The sequence below is a fragment of the Chlamydotis macqueenii genome, chromosome 27 (genome assembly GCF_036417535.1).
Source record: "Chlamydotis macqueenii isolate bChlMac1 chromosome 27, bChlMac1.mat, whole genome shotgun sequence".
Classification (NCBI taxonomy): domain Eukaryota; kingdom Metazoa; phylum Chordata; class Aves; order Otidiformes; family Otididae; genus Chlamydotis; species Chlamydotis macqueenii.
The window spans coordinates 5,952,533-5,974,345 of NC_141582.1; the positions used below are offsets into that span (position 1 = coordinate 5,952,533).

At 52.5% G+C, this 21,813-nt stretch overlaps 1 protein-coding gene across 3 annotated transcripts in view; it reads left to right on the forward strand.

The window, feature by feature from the left end:
- Nucleotides 1-16,803, forward strand: part of GFPT1 (glutamine--fructose-6-phosphate transaminase 1) — a 44,070-nt gene extending 27,267 nt beyond the window's left edge. For 2 of the 3 annotated variants that reach the window (XM_086767889.1, XM_086767890.1), the window contains 6 exons: nt 1,471-1,628; nt 3,507-3,621; nt 3,912-4,039; nt 4,761-4,928; nt 5,104-5,265; nt 5,873-6,713. In XM_086767889.1, coding sequence (XP_086624015.1) covers nt 1,471-1,628; nt 3,507-3,621; nt 3,912-4,039; nt 4,761-4,928; nt 5,104-5,265; nt 5,873-5,917 — 776 coding nt within the window. In that variant the 3' untranslated portion in view covers nt 5,918-6,713. Of the gene's footprint in view, nt 1-1,470; nt 1,629-3,506; nt 3,622-3,911; nt 4,040-4,760; nt 4,929-5,103; nt 5,266-5,872; nt 6,714-14,663 lie in introns of those variants that run through there. The other variant, XM_086767888.1, reaches the window with a different exon arrangement.
- Nucleotides 16,804-21,813: the final 5,010 nt, after the last annotated feature.

The following is a 21,813-nucleotide window of genomic DNA, read 5'->3' on the forward strand; positions in this document are numbered from 1 at the left end:
TCAAGAGACTAAAAAAAAAATGCTGCTGAGCTGTGGGTAAAGGCAGCTCGGTATTTTATTTTGAATAGTTTTAGTTCTCTAGTTAAAGCACTACTAAATCCTGAGCTGTGTGGTGGATCGGATCCATAAAAGACATGAAACTATTACACACAAGTATTAAAAAATACAACTGCCTTGCAGTGAATATGAGACAAAAGACACACTTAAGCATAAAAAAAAATGTATATTGCATTCAAAATATTTTTGAGGACAACTGCAATACAGAACTACAATATTTTTTTTTTTCCTCTTAGTTGCATTTACCACTCTAGATTTTCATAATGGATCTTCAGCTTTGATAGTAAAACCAGTCGTTATTTTTTCTCCATAGATTAAAATACTCTTTTGGTAGAACTTTTTCTTGTCAGTATCAAGTAGGGGCTCATGTAAACATTCAGGTTTTCCCTGGGTTTTGGGAATACACATGCAGATGTGTTTTTTTCCTCTAGAAACTGCGCTGTCCCAGTCCAGCAGGGAACACGATTGCCAGCACGCTAGGCGATGCGTCTTTCCCCCAAAGCGCTGGATGTGGCCAGCTAACAAAGATTTTCCTGGACCCTGATCTCGGCCATCAGGCAATACAAAACAAATACGGAGCTCAAACCGCCCTGGTTCCCCCACCCGTAAATCTGTTTTCGAGCCTTAGATTCCCCCGCTACACACCTTGCTTTAAGTAGTGCAGCACGCAGAGCGGTTTTTATGCGTTGGTGCAGCGAAGGAGACGTGTTCCAAACTAACCTTAGGGTTTTTTGTTCACTGTTGTCACGTGCAGGAGCGCTCGAGATGGAAGATGCAGTTGCTTCTGTTTCTAGTCCCATCCCTGGAGCTCAGCTCGCGAGCAGCGCTGCTGGGACCATCAGCGCGAGGTTCTCTTTCCCACCCCATCCTGTTCATTTAAAGCAACTTTTTCTGCTTCTTGGTACCCAGCGTTTTTGAATCGATGTGTTAAGTGAGGTCTGATCCAAGCCAGCTTGTGTTTACATAGCGCAAATGATTTTGAACGGGGATAATTAGTTTTAGACGCAACCTCTTTGGTAACAGATCCTGCAAGCTCTCGTGTTGCGGGTGAGCACCATCAGCCAACGACCCCATGGTTTCCCTGGCAGGACTCTGGCTGTAACTCAGTGCCCCGGCATCCACTGTGCACTTTGGCTCCCTAAAACATGTTTTCCTCCCACCCCACCCTGCCCTAGGTGAAGTTTCGTTAACCAGGAAAAGGAAGAAAATTGTTTTTTTTTTTTAGAGAAGATACATTTGAACTTTTTAGGGTTAAAACACTATGTGCTGGGGCTGAAATAACTACCAACTCCTTTGACTTGCAGGCAAATACAAACCTCTGAGATTCTGTTTGGGCAATATCTGCAATTTTGGCTCTGCAGCGACAGCAGTGACCGATGCCGAACTGTGCATTGTCAATATTTGTCTTTTCAGGAGAGACAGCAGATACTTTGATGGGTCTGCGGTACTGCAAAGAGAGAGGAGCCCTGACCGTAGGCATCACCAACACAGTGGGCAGCTCCATCTCACGGGAGACGGATTGCGGAGTCCACATCAACGCAGGACCAGAGATTGGGGTGGCCAGTACCAAGGTGAGTAGGAAGTTTATAGACCTCACGTTATTATTATTGCTGTTGTTATTATTACTGAATCTTTCCCTGAAGGTGTTGGTTATGGCATGAATCCTCTGTTAAATGCTTTCTGTTCCTCTTTTACTGGTTGCTGTTGATGATTGTGTAATTAATGACCATGTGCCCAGCAACACTCTTCATTTTCTTTTTCTTTTACCTTGCAAAGAGTTTGTTGGGTGGTTGTTTTAGGTTTGGTTTTTTTTTTTTGCTAAAGGAAATACTATAAGGAAGCAACATAAAACGTTGAAAGCAAAGGAGTCTCAGAGGGCGGAATTCCTACGAGGCAAGAATTCTCTTTGCCATCATTTGTCTTGAGGTGCAGGTTTAAACTAAGGTCTAAAAGATGCAAAAGGAGATCAGAAGACAAGATTGTAGAAAGCTTGACAGCATGTAACTGCCCGTAACGGCACTGCTTTGCTGAAGGAAGTGTGATATTCAAAGTGTACTTTTGGCAAATGGAGGAACGATCTTTTACAGAAACCGAGGATTTGTGTCCCCCTAGCAGAATGATTCTGTGGTTGATGCGTCTGGCTAGACGTGGTACAGTATAAAATAACTTGTGTTGCTGCATTTCATTTTGATGAAGTGCTTCTGCACGGTGAAATCTGCTTTGATTTAGTTATATTTAGAGGCGAGATGATGTCAATCTGTTACATAAATTCAGCCAAAAACCACATTTGAGTTTAATAGTTCACTGGGGAATTTGATCATGGAAAATTCATGAGTCTCTTACAAGAAACTGTTGAACGAGTTGTTTGTCCCTGGGTTGTTTTCACATAGCCAACATTACAGTTTGGAGATAACTGGAAACAGCATTTTCTCTCTGGTGATGTGGGGAGCTACCAAAGTTGTGCGTACTTGAAAAGGTTCTGCCCTAAGGTTGTGCAGAATTTCATTTTGAGAACGTGTTATAAACAACCCAGGCATTGTTAGCAGGGTTGTCTGGTGCTGTTCGCTTCTGTAACCTGCAGCTGCACCAAAACAAAGCAGATCACATTCCGTATCAAACTGCTAGGCAGCGTAACCGAAGCTTTTCTAGATTCCTTCAGAGCTATCTCAATGTTCTCCAGTATAGCAACATGGAACTTTGTTTGATCGCTGTTTCGGAAGGGATGTTGCAGAAATACTGCAAACCTTAATCTTATTTCTAAGCAACCACAGAGCATTTCACAACATCAGCCTTTAAGGACCTCAGGGGCGAGGCTTCGCCGTAGCTGTTTGATACTCACGTGTTTTTGTGGATGGAATTGCCTTAACTTGAGCATTGATTTCACCTGCCTGTGCAGAGGATTTTTCTCCAGAGTCAGCGACAGCAGGTTGCTATGGTCTTTCAGACAAATATGGAGCCTTTCTTAAAGAAATGGGGCGGGAAATCACTTACCTTTTCAGCTGCCTTTGTGTTCCTTGAGTGCGGTCCAAACAAATTTCAGCTAGCTGTCCTCTTGCGATGGCCAGATGTTAGTGGGGGGCTTCCACTGTGTGTTCCCAGTCAACGGATCCGCCTGTCTTCAGCGTTCACTTGCAATGAAGGAGGACGCAATAGGCTTGATCCGTTGATTAGGGAATCTCAGAAGTATTCCATTTCGCTTGTTGGATCTTAATCTCTTGGAGCGCAAGGAGATCGTGCCGTTGCACGCCTCCATTTGAGACTTGCTCAAGTGAGATTTGCCCTGTGAATTTTGGGTTCGTCTTTGCCACTTAACTGGAATGGAAGCTGCCATTTGGTACTGCGCTAAGAGTAAAGTCAGCGGCTAGTCAAGGGATTTTACATAGCAGGTGACGACTGTTTGGTTACTGTTGTGATAATGTGTTTTCTCTCTCTCTCCCCCTCCTTACTAGGCCTACACCAGCCAGTTTGTCTCTTTGGTGATGTTTGCTCTGATGATGTGCGATGACCGGATTTCGATGCAGGAAAGGCGCAAGGAAATCATGCGTGGTCTAAAGGGACTGCCAGGTAGGAAACTGTCGCTTTTATTGCGGCTCGCCACGTGAAACTCAGTAGCACAGACAAACTTCAGCAGTGCCTGAACTTTGCTTTTGAAAGACGGAGGGTATGAGATGTGCAGCACTATTAGCAATAACTTTGTGCAACCGCGTTCTCTCTGATGTCTTCAGCCCACTAAACTGGGCTTTGAAAATACTGAGTCCAGTTTTTAGGCAAGTCGCTGCTCTCTGTATACGAAGTGTAAGCAGTATGTGTAGTTTGAGAGCACGCACAGCTTGACTCCTTGTCTTTCCTTCTAGACTTAATTAAAGAAGTGTTGAGTATGGACGATGAGATCCAGAAGCTGGCCACGGAGCTGTACCATCAGAAGTCTGTTCTCATCATGGGACGTGGCTACCACTATGCCACGTGTCTCGAGGGAGCTTTGGTAAGAGACTTCTTTATTTAAAGCAGGTTCAAACGCACTTGGCTAGGGACTTCAGGTTTCAGCGCAGGAAATGGCACGCAGATTCCAGTTATTTTAAAAGCAGCTAAGAGCTACGGCGTGTTGGCTGTCAGATTGGGTCAAAGAGCTAAAACTCACCGTAACACGGCTGAGACTTCCACTTACAGGTGCCCAAGTCACGTAACAGCCGCAGGCTACGGTGGGAAGCATTCGCTCTGGGAATGCTCACTGTGACAGACGAGGCACTCTAGTAAAATCAATTCTTTGAACTGTTAGGGCGGCACTTGCAGGAGCGCTGAGCATCCAGGACTGAGCAAACCTGTATATTGCAGCTTTTATCTTTGAGGAGAGTCCTGTTGTTGTAAGTGCTGTCACCCACTGACAAGCAGACACGTCCTCTTTGCGTTTGCCTGCCCAGTTCAAGCGTACGATGACCAATACGTTGCCTGGGGGCAAATCATACAGCCGGTGGTGCGTTTGGTGTTAGAACTGTGAGTGTTGGCAAGCAGCTCAGCCCAGATCCGCTACTTTGATCTAGGTTTTCAGGCTGGCTTGTCTACAGGCAGGATCTTGGGAAAGCCAGGACATGTTTTTACAAAGTGACAAAGAAAGGGGAAGAAGCCACAGAGATGGTTAAAAAAAAATTTAAAATTAAAAGTTTGCCCAAAGCTTTGAGTGTTGTTGGTTTTTTTTCCCCATCTAGAAAATTAAAGAAATTACCTACATGCACTCCGAAGGGATACTGGCAGGGGAGCTGAAGCATGGCCCTCTCGCGCTGGTGGACAAGCTGATGCCCGTTATCATGATCATCATGAGGGACCATACGTACGCCAAGTGCCAGAACGCTCTCCAGCAGGTCATTGCGCGGCAAGTGAGTACCTGGGAGAGGTTACATTGCATCAGAAACGTTGCTTTTAATTTTGTTTACAGGGCACCCAAACTATTTGCCTTAGTTAAGTAAAATGTTCTTGCTACCAGCGCTCTGGACAGAAGTGAGAAAAGAACCTTCTAGACCTGATTTCCTTCAACATCTCCCTCTGTTGCAGGGGCGACCTGTCGTGATTTGTGATAAGGAAGACATTGAGACAATTAAGAACAACAAAAGAACAATCAAAGTTCCCCATTCAGTGGACTGTCTGCAGGGGATCCTGAGCGTCATCCCCCTTCAGCTTCTGGCTTTCCATCTTGCGGTTCTCAGAGGATACGATGTAAGTACGCCGTTCCTTCCCTTCCTAGCCCTCTGCGCTCGTGTTTGCTGCCTGCAGATCCGCAAAAGATGCGCTGGGTGATGCTTGCAGTCTGGGGGGGTTGTCTGTGTAACTGCTTGAGCTGTTGGGACGCCTAGGTTAAACGGCAGACCGGCGATGGCAGGGGCTTCCCGTGAACAGATGCCGAAGGCGGTGTAGACCCTCGGCCAAGTCCTATGCGGTTCGAGGTTGGCGGTGCGTGTTGTGGTACAGGGGTGCGGTTTCCGGAGGGCTGGCAGGAAACCGAAAGGAAGGTAACGATCCGCAGCAGGAGGCTGGACAAGCAGAGTCTGTGTGAGGTGTTCGACCTCAGCAGAGGCACTGGCCTCTGCCTCGTGTGACGGGAGCACTGTAACAGCGTTGGCTCAAGGGACTGAGCCTTAGGGCTTGGCGGAGGAGTTGTAACAGTTGTGGAGGTTTGTGACTTCTTTCTGCACCAATTAACATGAGAACATGTTCAGTCGTTTTCAATTTAAACGCAGAACAAACGTTCCACAGGTTACAAAGTTGTACCCAAAGAAGGTGTGTGAATACTCACAAGCGTGTTCTTTCCTCTCCCTCTCTGCAGGTTGATTTTCCAAGAAATCTGGCCAAGTCCGTAACTGTAGAGTGAAAGATCATCTGAATCATAGGGGCAAAGGGGAATTAAATGAAAGACTTTTTTTGGTACCAAAATAACTTGATTTTAAAGTCCCCTTGGTAAATCTTATTTTGGTAAATCATCGTTTGTATCCAAGATCACCGTAATTCCATGACATTAGTGATTGTCAAATTGATTCCACGTGCTATGTCAATAGCTTTGGGTTTCTTTGAATGATAGACTTCCATGAAATGTTAAATGGTTTTCTTTAAAGGTTACTGAGTCTTCTAGGTAAGGGCCCTCCGCTTTACTCTGAGATAACGTCATTGTTTCTGATCCAGCGTGGCTCATTCCAGTCACTGATGAGAAACCTTTGGGTGAACGACCTGCCGTGCTCTCAGGCAGTGAAGCAGGACACCAGAACGTACAACTGGAACAAGAGCTGTTACTGGTCACGCTTGTGCAGATATCTTAACAGCGAATGAAACTGTAAACAAGCATTTGGGGTAAACTTCTGCCTCGTGTACAAAAGGGAATCCACTGACCTGTCACAGCCGCCTCAGTTTTAGGCGCACGGTAAATGTGCTACGAAAATAATGTTGCTTCAGCAGGATTTTAGCTATGCCAAATACCTAGCAAGTGACAATCTCGCCGACTTGGGGGGCCGCAGCGCCCTGCGTGATGCCAGCACAGACCCGTAGCCGTGCCCGTGGAGCCTTCCAGTGACTGACTCGGTCGGGACGCTTACCAAAGCGGGGGGAAAGAGGAACAGGAGCAGTGCTCAGTTGGTGCCGGTGTGGTGGTGGTGCTGCTGCGTTTTTATTTTTTTTTAAGCAAGTAGAAGTCTTCCTGTGTGAGGATTTTTCCCCGTGAACGGAGTACTGTGGCTCTCTAACACATCCTAAGGAACCAGCTTTGTAGCGCTGCAGGGCAGCCTGAGTGCGCCGAAGAACGTTTCTGCCTTGTCTCTCTCGGGCAGAGACAGCACTGAAGCTTCCTTCTGTGGCCAAAGTCCCTCACTGGAAGCGTGGGTTCTGGTTTAGTTAGGAGCAGCTCCTATGTGACTTGGGTCAAATTCCGCTGGTTTAAAATGGGAGGGGATAAAAAATGCTCGATAGACACGACAGAAATACAAACCTTGGTAATAGCTTTATAACAAGCTTGCGGAGAATCAGAAATTACGCAGAAAATACTCCTTCAAGACTTAATGACTTTTCAAAGTCGTTAAAGGGCAGGTACTTCCAAAGACTCTGTCTATAGCACTTCTACTCTGTAAAACTGCAGTGACCCTTTAACTTCAATTCCGTGTTAGACTTCCCTGCTTCATCTGCAGACAATACTTGTCCTTAAGGAAAAAAACAATATTCAGTGCTAGCAATCTGAAAAGAGTTCCTCTTCCTCCTCTTCCTGCTCGGCTTGCTTAAGAGAAGGGAAACTGCAGACGTTTCCGGTGGAGGCAGGATTCTCCACCTGTATCCCACCCCAGCATAAGGACAGAAGGATTTGCAGTATCACGTCCTCGTTAGCGTGGGATCTCATGTCAAAGAACCCTGCAAGAGAATTCCTTTAAGATCTTTTCCCCCTGTTCCACTGAGAAGAAAAGCAGCAAGCATTGCTTTTGTCTGGCCTTGTACAGAGGATCGTCCGCTAGCTTACCGAGTCGCCTAGCAAACAGGGCGGCAGCCGTCCCTGTTAGAATACAAGATGCTATTCAGTAAAAGTCCAATAACGCAGGCTGTTAAATATTTATGGAAGTGAGTTGTATACAAAGAGGACCAAAGAACAGGAGTCTACGTTAGAAACGTGAGCCTGGCGCTCTCACGTCGGGTGTAACTGTACAGATTGTGCTGAGCTGGTTGTTTCACGCTGTGCTAGACGAGTCCTCATTCTGTGTAGTTTAAGGCATTAAAACTCCTGGCGGGTTGTTCGTTGTCAGAAGTAAAGGCAGTGTTCACCCCCTGCGTTCTGCAAGGTGCCAGCAAACCGCCCGAGGTATACACACTCTGCTGCCAAAAGAGAGGGTCAGCCGCTGCTTGCAGCTACGCTGGCGATGTCGCAATGCTCGCTGTTGAAGAATGCCGTGGAGCGCGCTGTGACGAATTTCTCTGAGGAGCATGGGAGGGAATCTGTTACGCATCTCGTCGTTAACTGCCATGCCTGTGTGAAGTGAGAATGTGTAAAGGACTCTTCTTCGCTTTCCTTACCTCATTTTGTCAGATGGCTTGCATTTCGATGAACGGATGGTGTTTCTCTTTTCCTTAGAAACCTTTTAGATTGTCTTGTGATATTTATTAACAGCCAGTCGGTCTTCTGCTCTCCAAAATGAATGTTTTGCTTCCTGAGCCAGTAAAATTCCCTCCTTCCTAATTGGGGTGTTTAAAAATTCAGTAGCCCTGTCACTAAAATTGAGCCACAGGTGAATACAGACAAAGGCCTTTGCCGTTGGGAATAGCAGCTGCCTGTCACTGCGTACTTCTGTCAGGTTTCAGTTTGATTTAAATAACTGGTTTCCTCATCTGTGTCTGCAGAGGCTTAAAGGGAAGCACAGACCTGTAGGTCTCGGGGGTTTTTAATTCCCAACGACCAGAGAACTTCAGGCTCAGCACATGCTGCTTCTGCCTAACCAACCTCAGACAAATTCCACGCAGCTAGGACGGTACTGCCCACACCGTAGGAAATTAAGTTGTACGTGGAATAGACTTCTCTCAGAAAGGTTTTCCCTCCTGGCTCTGCTGCAGAAAGGCTAGAGTCATTTCTTTCCTGAGTCTGTCAGAGACCAAAGCAGGATTTGGGGAGCCATGTCCTTGTGACGCGCAGCAACGGTGCGGCAAATGCCACCTCCCGGTCCTACTGCCTGGAAGGGAATTTCGTGGCGCTGACACGGAGACGCCCTCCTGGCCAGAGCCGCCTCCGCGCCCGTGTGTGTGAAGTCCCAACCCCTCTGTAGTGAAAAAGCTGAAAGCTTCACACAGTCTAGCCTAGACAGGCTGGGTTTGGTTAAGCTGCAGGTTGAACCAGTTCACGGCATAAGGACGACCAACAAATGGGGCGTTTCTCCTCTCCAGCTGCCGCTGGTGGTCCTTGAGGCCGCGAGCGCCTGCCAGCAGCGTGTGGGATGGAGGGAGGGACTGAAATCCGGTGCTGGAAGGAGCGTGTCCGTGTTTAGCTGTGGCCAATTTTAGACCCTACCTGAATGTACCGAACTTGCCTCAAAGCATGGAGTCCCTCCTCGACAGCAGAAACGGGAAGAAGAAGAAACAAAGAAGTATTTGCTTTGAATAAGAGGAAAGAAAACTATTTGCCTTCACTTCAGTTTATGTAAATAGCCATCTGGAGTGGCAGTCACCACCACCTCCTCCCTTCTCCATCTCTTTGCCTCTGCTTGGACAAATCCCGCTGGCTTGGTTCGTGGGACCAGTCTGTATCCCGTTTCCTGTTGTGTGCTGTACGCAGATGTCTTACTTTTGTCTGTAGTGTTTTATAATTTGGGTTTTGTCTTTTTGCTTACTTTTTTGTATCTCACCCTTTGAATAAAATCAAGTGCCCTACATTAAGCAAACTGAATTACTGGTCTTCAGTTAACTCAGTTCAGGAACAGGTAACCCCTGTGAAAGGGAAGGGCAGTATGTACAAAGCAGAAAAAGACCGGGCTTAACTCTCCTCTCTCCTAACCCACCAGGCTTTCTTCAGTGCCTGAGATAGAGTATACTCTAACTGCCCCTTCCCAACCGTGATTTTGTCACAACTGGTGAAGAAAGCCCAAAAAACACCCTGAGGGCAGAACGGTCGGTGTTACCCTCTGTGCCTTTCTTCTCATTTAACTACTGGCGAGACAAAAATCGCAGCCAGCACGACCCACGCTTAGCGAATTATTCACGATTTCTCTTTCAAGAAGGAAACTTCTCTGGGTAACGTGCGGCTGCTGGGACAGTCCAGTCAAGGGCCCGTGCTTGTAGATGACAGCTGGCGGTTTGGACATTGTTCATATCTCAAAAACGCCTGGCCAGCTTTGCAAGCGAAACCCACGATGACAAAAGCCCGCCTGAAATTCCACCCCTCCTCCAGTCGGAGCAGGGAACACGGCAGGGCATCGGCGTGGGAAGCTGCACGGTAACAGGTAACTGCGAGACGCTGCCCGGGGTCTCATTTGCTCTTGTCTCTGTCCGGGCCATCCCATCACACACGGTTAATGTGGCTACTGAAAACCGCAGTGAGAAGGGTCCTCAGCAAGCCAGCCCTGGGCTCTGGTTGCCAGAAAGCCCTTTCCTGAAACCCCGATGTGAGCAAAAGCAGTAGGACCTGCAGGCCCTTTGCACAGAAACTCCGATCCCGCACAGAGCTGGTCTCGCACAACGTGGCATTTGAAGATAAATAAGCTCCCAGCCCCCGAGTGAGATTCACAGAGGGGCACAAGTATTTGGTTTGAATAAATTAGAACAGATTGCCTGCTCCAGAGCACTCCCAGGCCCTGCGAGAGCAGCCTTGTTCCTGACGTTTGCCCTTCACGCGTCCGCAGTGCCGCGTGGGCCGCAGTGGGCCTCCAGCTCAGCGGCGCTGCTGACCACTCGTTCCTGCAAGCTTCTGTAATGTACTGTTGTTTGCCTTTTCTGCTCTCAAGCAGCGCTCCCCTGTGCTTGCCAGCGTGCCGTGCACAGCCAGGCCTGGGAATGGTGTTTATTCAACACTTTATTCTCCTCTTGCTCTCTGGCAAACTGTTTTTCCCCGATGCAGAGCATCCCTATGGCCCCGGGCGATTGATGGCTGCTTGCACGGAAAACACTCGGGTAGCACCAGTGATCAGAAAAGTGCCACCTGCCCCCGCAAAAACAGCCGGTTCTCAGGTCACCGTAAGATGCTCGCTGGGGAAGCGGCAGTCTGTGTGCGCTGGGGGAGTTCTCGCCCCAGAGAGATGCTGGAGGCAGCCGACATCGCTCACCACCTGCGCCCGCACCGGGACAATCTGCTGCCTTCAGCTCCAGCCCAGGCGTAACAGCGCGGTTTCTGAGCTGCTGCAAGCCGGACCCAAAAGCTACCCTGTGTGTGCAAAAAGCGGCTGTTCCTGACACATTTCCATGCAGTTATCAGCTGATGGGAATGCGTTGCAGGCAGCTGAAAAAGACAAAGGAGAAGAAGAAAAAAGCTGGCTGTCTTGCCAAAATGGTCTGTTCGGTGCTGAAGAGTTTACCCAGCCTGGGAGAAAAATCAGACCCACAAATCACATGTGTCGGGACTCCTCCCCCCTCTTCAGTCTCATTCTTCATTGTTTAGGTCAAATAAAATATGTTCCCATGGTCCTTAAAAATTCCTATGGAAACAAGTTCAAACAAACAAGCTGCTAGCCTGTGTCTGGACAGCGAGCCGCAGCTGTACTCCAGCACGGGCTCCTACAAGCGGCGCTGAGCCCGGATGCGCTGGAGACGCTCGGAATGCCACCGCGGCTCAGAGTGAAGGGCCAGTTCGGCTCCCAAGGGCTCCGTGTGTCGGGAGATGTGCTGGGACCAAAGACCACATCAAGCAGAAAATTACTGCACGGGCAAACCCCGCACCTTGGCTGCACCAACGTGACGCTGCAGCTCCTGGAACAACCAGCAAACCTTCACGGGTTGCAGCTAAACCCCCACTGCTCCGCAGGACAGCTTGCATCGCAGTGGCAAACCCCAAGGAGGTGCCTGAAGTTGGTTTCATAACCGAAGCCGCCCTTCGGGGCTACCAGCGTACGGCGGCTGGCACAGCCGCACTGGGAAAATCCAGCCCTGAGCTACCAAACCCCCCCAGCACTGCCAGAACAGCCAGCACGGCCCCTGCGGTCACCCGCCCGCTGCAGTAAGCTGTGGCAGGGACTCGCATTCCTTCGCGCATTTTTTGCACCATCTCCTGTCCTCAGGAAGCCACGCTTTTCCAAGCCCAACCAGAAACAGTGCTGGAAATTAAACTTCTCTTCTAGCCAAACAGCCCCGACTGGCCCACCTGGGGAAAACCCCAGGTACATGTCCCACGCCAAGACAAGGACGGTTACGTTCAGAGAGTGACCTCCCTGGAAACGAGACATCAAGCCTGAGCTGCCAGCCGGCGCCAAAGCTGGGAATTACGCACACAGGGAAAACGCGTACAGAGCCACAGGTTTCTGTGACCCAGGGAACGCACATCACAGCCCTTAGCCGGTTGCGTTGCTGAAGGAGAACAGCAGTGCTCGTCCTCGTCCCCGCTTCGCCACAGGCCAGGCCTGAGCCTGCAGAACAGCCGTGTCACCTCCCGTAGCGTAGCTGGCAGACAGCCTTCAGGAAGGGCTCACGGCAGGAGTGACAGCGTGGGAGGAACTCATCGCCACCGGGACTGTCCCTGCAGGGCCACATCCAAGGAAGGCAGGGGACACGCGGGTCCCGAGGCCAGCGTGAGCTGGCCCAGACAGGCACCTGCTTGTGAGCGAAGCCGCTGGGGCTCAGAAGGAATTTTTTCTGCAGGGCTGTATGGACACTGTTGTAGTTCAGCCCCGATCGGGACCAGACTATGCAGTCTCTCTCTCACTCCCCCCACCCTCCGAAAGAACAGGGGGAGATGATATAAGAAAAACGGCTCGAGGTTTGAGATAAGGACGGGGAGAAATCCTTAAAGTTACTGCTATGGGCCAAACAGACTCGACTTGGGGAAAACTATTCAGTTGTTACTACAAACAGCAAGATAATGAGACAGAGAACAAGATAACCTCCCTCCACCCCTCCCTCTTCCCAAGCTTAACATTATCTCTACTACCTTCCCCCCCCCGAGTGGCACAGGGGGGAAGAGGGAATGGGGGTTGCGGTCAGTTCATCATATGTTGTTCTACGCCGCTGCTTCATGGTTGGGGGAAGAACTCCTCACATTCCTCCCCTGCTCCATTGTGGGGTCCCTCCCACGGGCCACAGTCCTTCGTGGAACTGCTCCGGCGTGGGTCATCTCTTCCACGGGGTGCAGTCCCTCTAGAACAGCTCTCCCAGCGGGCCCTCCACGGGCCACAGCCTCCTTCAGGCCTCCACCTGCTCCGGCGTGGGGTCCTCCATGGGCTGCAGGTGGATCTCTGCCCCTCCGTGGACCTCCATGGGCTGCAGGGGGACAACCTGCTCCACCATGGTCGTCACCACGAGTTGCAGAGGAATCTTGGCCAGGAGCCGCATTACTCCTCCCCCTCCTCCTTCACTGACCTTGGCATCTGCAGCCGTTCCTCTCACAAGAAAAGTTCTCCACAACAGGCTGACAGATGCCTCTCAGAATCTCTTCACATCATCCATCTCATCTCCTCTCCACCTCTTGCAGCCAGGCTGGACCGAGTCGGGCCCAGTCGGCTGCCTGGCGAGAGGCCAGAGGGTGAGGCCTGCAAGGCCCATAAGGCTCACGCCTTTCCCTCTGCGCCTCTGCCCCTGCTCAGCTTCTTCACATCTTCTCTTCTCTCTCTCTTTTTTTTTTTTCCTTCTGTTTTCCCCTTCTAAAATACATTATCGCAGAGGCGTTATCACGGAACATTCTGCTACCAATCGGCTCGGCCTTGGCCAGCAGTGGGTCCGCCCTAGGCCTGGCCGAGTCCACTGAACAAAGGGGAGCAACTTCTAGCAGTTTCCTACAGAAGCTTAAAATCTGTCCCACCTCTGTAATAACTGGTCTGTACCTCCACACTTTACCCCTCCCACGTGTCCAGGTGGTATCCTGGCCAACGCCTACACAGAAAAGCAATAAATTTATTTGTAGCTGCCTTCAATTTAATGCAGCAGCTGGACGGGACCAGCGAGACCTGGGCTTTACCATCATGGAAATATCGGCTAAGAAACACTTTCCTCGTCAGCAGGAGCAAGCAGGGAAACATTCAGCTGGGACGGGCTCACCAGCCTGGGAATGCTGCCGTTGTTGGCATTTTCTGGCTGTTTCAGTGACGATGGAAAGCCCTACAGAAAGTCCTGTTCCAAGGGGAACATCTGCCGTTATTCTGTGGCTGGAAAAACCAGAGGAAGAACTACAGCTGCTCCTGCGACCACGTAGCCTGGGTGGATGCTGCTTCCTAGAATAGAAGCAGATAGAAACGCCCAAAGCAGGGGATCCCGCGCGACCCATGGGGAGGTTCAAAGCAGCACCCGACCCGGCACAGAGCCCGCAGCCGACACCGCTGGTTATGGGTCAGTGCCTCCCCCAAACGGGTTTGGGAGCTCGTGCCTCAGGCTCCTGTTATCCTCGGAGCCACAGCTTTAGCGGAGGCCCCAGCGCGAGGTTATTCCACAGCAGCCAAGACCAGACCCGTTCCAGCGCTGGACTTGCACTCCCTTTCCAGCCCGCGCAGTGTGTTCAACAGTGACCATACCTCAGTGTCCCAAAGCCGCCCTCCCTGGTTCCCAAACACTCGCTAGGGCTGCGCAGCTATTCGCAGACTCCCTCCGCGGTCCCAAGGGTGCAGAGGAGGTAGCGTCAGCTCCGCGGTCGCTAACAGGAGCTGCACTACGTCCTGCGCCCCTTGAGAGCCAGGATTAACCCCGCTGAGTTTTTCCTGCAGTATCTCAGTTACAGTGAGCAATCCCCTCGAGTCTGGATTGTGATCCCGCACACGCAAAGCTCTCCTTTGTCTAAGGCCGGAACTAATACCGCAGAACGCAGACACCCGCATCTCCAGGGTTTTGCAAACCCCACGCTACTTTTCCTGCGGCCGTCTGTGATGGTGCCCCCATTTCTGGGCGCCGGATCGGCACTCCTTTCCGCAGCCAGCCTCGCACCTCACCGCTCTGAGGGCCGTTCTCTTCACAGCTGCCTGTCCTTTTTGCAGGTGGACCGCATTGCCACCTCCAGAGACTGAACGCCATCGCCGCTTCGCCACCGTGTCAGCGACTCGCCTCCTGCACAGCCGTCCCGGAGGAGAAGGAGCAGGAGGGGTGAGCTGTGGGCAGCCAAAACGACGTCCCCATGCTGCCACCTGCGTGTGCTTGCCTTCGTTTTAGGTGTTAAACAATAAAAGTCTCCAAAGATGTCTTGATTTTTAAAGCAAGTGCCAAAAGCAGAGCATTCCGCTTTGGAGATGCCAGTTTGGTTTTTTCCTGGATGGTTTCTTCCCTTCTTGGCTCCTACAGCTTAGGAAACACAGCCAAGTTCACTGCTTCCCCTGCCTCCCTCTCCTTTCCCCGTTCAGTGACAGTTTTGACGGCTTACGTCTGCGTTGCTCCGAGCTGGATTTCCAGCATGGCAGGGATGGCTCTGACAGCCCCGGGAAGGCTGGAGCTTTAGTCCTTGTGATGGCTTTGTCACAGGAGCCTGGCTGGACGGCCCTGCGCCGTGCTGCCTAAATCTAACACACCAGTCCCACGCAGACAAGAACACCCGGCCGAAAACCAAACCCCAAACCTGCTGAAATGTCTACAGCGAGCTCTTGGGAGTGGAGAAAAGCCATCGCCTTCCATACGATTGGATTTGGGAGCCTTCATTTGCCTCCTGCTCACAGCCTTTCGGAGTAAGAGAGCAAGCTTTTCCGTTTTTAAGGACAAGCCAAGATGCTCAGACACCTCGAGGCACCAGAGCTTCACCAGAGCTGCAATCACGCCGTGAGACAGGCAGGCGGCATGGTCGTGTCCAAGGCTGTGCCAGGTCTACCAGAGCTCTGGGGACTATGGAAAACCGCCAGCACGTGGGCTGTTTCAGTGATAATCAGTCCTTATCCCAATTCAATCGATATGACCTAGAATGTGGAAAAAAATAAAAATCATCTCAAATAGACCAAATGAACAGCCCAGAATGCTGCAGCAGCAGCGCAGATGCTCGGGGTCTGACGTGAGACACCGCAGCTCGGGGGAAATCATCCCAGTTGCTCCAGTGAGCTTTGGATCGGTGCGTGCAGGGAGCGGGATGCGGGATGGGAAGAGATCTCGTGCCTCCAAGCACATGCCACCTAATCCCACCCTCAAATCAAACGCTTACTCCCAAACCAGCACAGCACGCTCCCGCTCAGTGTCTGCTCCACGCCAGCCCTGGAACATCCCCGCTTTCCCTGCCGTCGGGATGAGAGCGCGGCGGCTGCGGTTTGCCAGAACCACGTTTTGGGATACTAAAGGACAGCCATGCGGAGGTGAAAGCAGAAAGCCTCGCACACAGGGGCTGCATGACCAAGCTGAGCGGTCACCGTCGCACAAGACGCTCCCAGACCCTGCGTGTCGGACCCAGGAGTGTCCCGCCCCAGCCGCAAAGCCGTCCCAGGAGCGGGGTGAGCGTGGCAACAGCCTTCGGCGCAGCTCAGCTCCTTCACATCTTTGCTTCTACAGAAGGGGAGGTGGAGGGGGAAAAGCACCCAAAACCCAAACCAACACGCTGAGCTTCCAGGGAGGTGAGGTATCAGCCAGCTGGCTGCCGACGGACACGCATCGCCAGCGCAAACCAGCTCTGCCTCAGGCTCCGCAGCAGAGCTCGCTGGGACTGACTCACTCCAACAACGGCAGAACGGGAGGAATTGCTGGCGGGAAACACACACGAAGGGGAGGGGAGGGGAGGGGAGGGGATGGAACTGGGGTGGAACGTCAAGTGCGACAGATGCGACCTGCTGCAAGGGCCCCGTCTCCGCTGCGGGAGGAGCATGCCGCTGCATGACGCAGCTGTCCCCAGTTGTTACTGGCCTAACTGGTGGGGAAAACCACTCAGAGAAGCCAGCCCACGACCTCCAGCCACGAGCAGCGGTCGGAGGGGTCCTCCAGAGAAAGGGGCCGTGAGGCTGTACGAAAATCAATATCGGCTCTGCCATGCCTGACGTGTTTTAGGTGTGCGCGTTACAGCCACGGTCACATCAAAACACACCAACGTTAAAAAGGCCTCTAGTGAACAAAGAGAAAAAAAAAAAAAGAGATATTTCTGTTTCATTTTTGGCCAAAGCACAGGTTTCAGTAAATATTCTTTTTCAGGTAAATAATTTGTTGTTGTTGTTGTTGTGTTTAAACAAATAAAGCTCGCTGGTTAAAGCCCAAATCTGAATTAATTTTTAGGGAAATGAAAGCTTTTCCGGTTGGCTTTTCACCAGTGCTCCCTCCCCACTAAATGCTCCTCTCACTGCCGGGCTTTCCTCCTGCAGTGACCGTGTCCCGCACCCAGGCTGGTTTGTGTTCACCGGAGCCGCACTGGCTCGAGAAATACCCACACTATAGGGGCTGCAGGGAGCCTGTAGGGGCTGCAGGGACCCTTCCAGGGGCTCAAGGGGCTGCAGGGACCCTTCCAGGGGCTTCAGGGTCCTTATAGGGGCTGCAGGGACCCTTCCAGTGGCTCAAGGGGCTGCAGGGACCCTTCCCAGGGCTGCAGGGACCCTATAGGGGCTGCAGGGACCCTTGCCAGGGGTTTCAAGGTCCCTATAGGGGCTGCAGGGACCCCTGCTAGGGGCTTGTGGGGCTTCAGGGACATTATAGGGACTGCAGAGACCCTATAGGGGCTGCAGGGACCCTTCCCAGGGGCTGCAGGGACCCTTCCCAGGGGTTGCAGGGACCCTATGGGGGCTGCAGGGACCCTATAGAGGCTGCAGGGACCCTTCCTATGGGCTCAAGGGGCTACAGGGACCCTGTAGGGGCTGCAAGGACCCTTGAGAGGGGCTACAGGAACCCTAGCTGGGGGCTCAGCGGCCTGCAGGGAGTCTATAGGGGACTCAGGGACCCTGGCTGGGGGCCTGGGGGGCTACAGGGAGCCTATAGGGGCTGTAGGGAACCTGGCCGGGGGCAATGGGGGCTGCAGGGAGCCTATAGGGTTTCCAGGGACCCTGGCCAGGGACTCGAAGGGCTGCAGGGTTCCAGAGGGACCTTGACAGGCTGGAGAGCTGGGCCCGTGCAAACCTCATGGAGTTCAACCAGGCCAAGGGCAAGGTCCTGCACGTGGGTGGGGGTGATCCCAGCACAAATCCAGGCTGGAGGGGAACAGATGGAGAGCAGCCCTGAGGAGAAGGACTTGGGGGTGCTGCTGGGCGAGAAGCTCAACACGAGCCGGCGATGGGCGCTCGCGGCACAGAAACCGACCCCACCCTGGGCTGTGTCACCAGCAGCGTGGGCAGCAGGGCGAGGGAGGGGACCCTGCCCCTCTGCTCCGCTCTGTGAGACCCCCCTGCAGCGCTGCGTCCAGCTCTGGAGCCCCCAGCATCAGAAGGACACGGAACAGTTGGAGAGGGTCCAGAGGAGGCCACGCAGATGCTGAGAGGGCTGGAGCCCCTCTGCTGTGAGGCCAGGCTGAGAGAGCTGGGGCTGTTCAGCCTGGAGAAGAGGAGGCTCCAGGGAGAGCTGAGAGCGGCTCCCAGTGCCCAAAGGGGGCTGCAGGAAAGGTGGGGAGAGACTCTTCAGCAGGGCCTGCTGGGACAGGACGAGGGGTGATGGTTTCAAAACAGAGGGAGGTGGATTCAGATTGGATGTTAGGAAGAAAGGTTTTACACTGAGGGTGGTGGAGCACTGGCCCAGGTTGCCCAGAGAGGCGGTGGATGCCCCATCCCTGGAAACATTCCAGGCCAGGTTGGCCGGGGCTCTGAGCAACCTGATCTGGTTGGAGATGTCCCTGCTCCTGGCGGGGGGGGTGGCACTGGGTGGGCGTTAACGGTCCCTTCCCACCCAAACCCTTCTGTGATTGTGTGACACTGGATTCTGCGGCACCACACCGGACAGGAGGGATCTGCAAACCCCTCTCCCAGCGGGGCGAGGCAGGGACAGGCACAGCGCAGGCGGGGAGTCCCGCCGTGTTTTGCTGGTGTTTCTCACCGTCCAAGCAGCGGGGAGAAACCCTCTCACTCCAAAGGCCAGCAGCCACCCACCGCTGCCAGATCAGGAGAGAAACGCGAGGCACAGAGCTGCTCACAGCCTGCCCGCGCAGCTCCTCTGGACGAGACGGACGGCACAAAGCCAGCGTGGCGTTTCCCTGGCAGTCACGCGCGTGCTTCTCCCAGCCGCTGGGTGTACAGGACCCGTGAGCCCCTTCTGTTTCACGAGGAGGTTTGTGACTGAAGGCCAGGCTTGGAAGGCTCTGAGCAGGGCTACGGAGTCACAGCTGGAGCAGGCGTGAGATCGATATATCTGCAGACAAAGGCAAGCTCTTGCCAAGAGAAAAAAATCCACTTTTTTTTTTGCAAGGGGAGCCAGATTCCCTTCTAAGGCATCCTATAGACCAAGGAGCGCTTGTCTTGGCCCAGGTCCTACCCTACCACCCCTCCCAAACCTACATCAGCGCTACCAGGAGGACAAACAGCACCTCTGCACAGCCCCGAGCGCGCTGTGGCCTCTCCTACCGCACTGCCACGGGAAACGGGACGCTCGCGGCCCGCAGTGGCACCCGGCGAAACCGGCCTCAGAGCCGTCACACACGCTGCACCAAGATCCATCTGTACCATCACCGCGCCCCAGAGCCGTCAGGAGCGTGGGGAGTCCTCCCGGCTGCAGAGCACCTTGGGATCACAGGATGCAGTTACTGATGCTGGTCCTCCCATTTCCGAGACGCTTCTCAGGAACGTCTGACAAGCTTTTGGCTTTGGGAAGAAAACCCAAGCCCGCGCTCCCCTGTAACATTTGCCTTTCCCGTGTTCCCACGCGTCAGACAGAGCCGCCCCGCACAGGGAACCCCTTTGTCTGCCTGGCCTGCGCCTGGAAACAAGACAGGACAGGGCAAGACAGCATCCAGCCAAGATTAGCAGCCGGAGCAAGGCGCTCTCAGTCGCTATCTCTGATGTCTTCCATTTATAACGGGCACTCTTTAAAACCTTGCCAATTTGGCCTCAGATAAGCAGATAGAGTTACCTCCATATTTTCAGCATTACTTAAACTTTCCCCTGCCTGCTACAAAGAACCAGCACTTGTAACAGGAACCAATCCCGGGTTTCTTTTTCAGAAAGCCCCAGAAGCTGTGCAGCCGTGCTAGCCCCAGCAGAACAGCCACCAAGCTGCAGGGGATGGCACCAGTCGCGACCCCGGCTCCAGGCCCTGCTGCGAGGGCACCAGGAGGGATGCACAGGCTCCTGCACAAAGCCTGGCCTAGGGTCAGAAGGCCAAACCTCACTGGTGTTCATGTGCAACGCCTGGCTTGAGCCGTTAACCGTAAATGCTGAGGGAATGTGTGCGCCAGCTGGAAACCGCTGGTGAGGTGGCAAACGGCCGGGTTGTAACTATTAAAAAAAGGCGGCTGTCGTTAAAACCTGTTATTCCACTCACCTGAGCTCCAATTTTATTTCTGAAGCAACAAGTACCACCAACAGCTCTGCTCCAGGAGCTTTCTCCCTATATCTTCCAAACCTGGCTTTTCCCAAACCCCAGGGACGCCCCTATCCAACTGGGCTGCCCCTTGGGGTCACCCCGATTGCTGCTGGCCGGGGAACGGGTGGCATCACCACCGCTGGATACTAACGGCTTCTCTTGCTGTGGACGCGCCTCCAGACTGGTTTGCACACAGGGAAGGAAACCGCACGGAACCCGATTTCATCACTGACCTCAGCCAGGGAAGCCCCGTTGCTCTGTGAAGCCAGAGGGACAGGGAGCAAAATCACCGAGGACTTTTTCTGGTTTTGTTACCTCTGTGGCCGTCGCTGCCATCCGTGCTCTCAGTCCAGCCTCTCATTCTTGACACGGTCAAGAACTAAAACCGCATTTCTAACTCACTGCATTGTTTCCGTCAGCGCAAGTGACTCAATCTCCTAAAAAAGCAGCTTGTAAGATCTCCTAGGACTGAGAAGAAGAAAACAATGGTTTGCTGTCACGTTTTGAGGACAGGCTATTGTCATAGGATACAAGTAATAGCTCTGCCAACAATTCTCTCCTCCTCGGCAGGTTATTTACCTCCACATCCTCCTCTAACAGCAGCAGCAACAAAATCCCCAACTTACTTTATTTGGCAAGCCGCTCTGAGCCAGATTGTCTCCCGCAGGCTGGGGGAGCAGGCTGGACCACGCCATCCACATCCCCGCCCCGGCAGGAGCAGTCAGAGGCAGACGAGCGAGAACGACTTCAGAATGTGACCTCTGAGCTGGTCTGGGAAAAAACCAACCAAAAAGCTGTCTGATGCTGCTACAGTTGTTTCAATACATTTCCAGCAACTGCACATCTCCCCAGTTTCCATGGCAGCCTGTGAAACAGGCATCGGCAATCGCTGTTAACTTAAGCCAACAGTGCATCTCACACGCACTGAGACACCAGTCTCAGCCTCCAAAAAGTAACTGCCCTCCAGTTCCCGCCGTGCCAGGGCAAAACAGCAATTCCCGGGTTCTGCCCTGTGGGCTCTTTCCTAGCAGTCGATGGAAACGCTGCCCATGTATCTCATGCTGGCTCCCTGCTGCTGCACTGCATTCGAGACAGCTAAAAATACCTTCCATCCATTCCTTATATTTTTCCACATCTGCCGTTGCCATAGTTACCAGAGAGCCTGCTCCGCCATTCCAAACGGGGGGGGGGGGGGGGGGGGGGTGAGGCAGTTTGCTCAGCCTGAATGGCGAAGGAACCGTCCAGAAACGCGATCCGTCTGTTGAACGCGCTCTGTGAAACGCTCCCAGCAGCAGAGGCAACCCCAGAAGCAGGCTCCACTGCGGCAGAGGCTCTTCCCAAAGCAGCAGCCGCTGTCCCCAGAAAATACCCGTGCGCGGACGCTCAGCTTGATCCCGACCCTGCTCCCGGCGACTCTGCCCCACGGCTCCAATCCCCACCCCATGGCAAAAGCACAGGTAAACATATGAACATCGGGGCCAAGCCAGGATGGAAGCAGCTGAGTGGAAGAAAAGGCACACTGGTGTCTGATTTTCATCCGAAAATGACGGTATCGCAGCCCGTCAGGGTGGCTGGGAGCCCGACCTTAAACAAAACCTGGGAAACAAAACCAGCCTTCTCCTCAGCCGTCCCGCGTCAGTCCAGTCTGGAGCTTTTGAGGTGCACAGAAATTTTATTTTTATCTGAACTCAGGCACCGCAGAGCCAAGATGAATCTTAAAAAAAAAAATAATAAAAA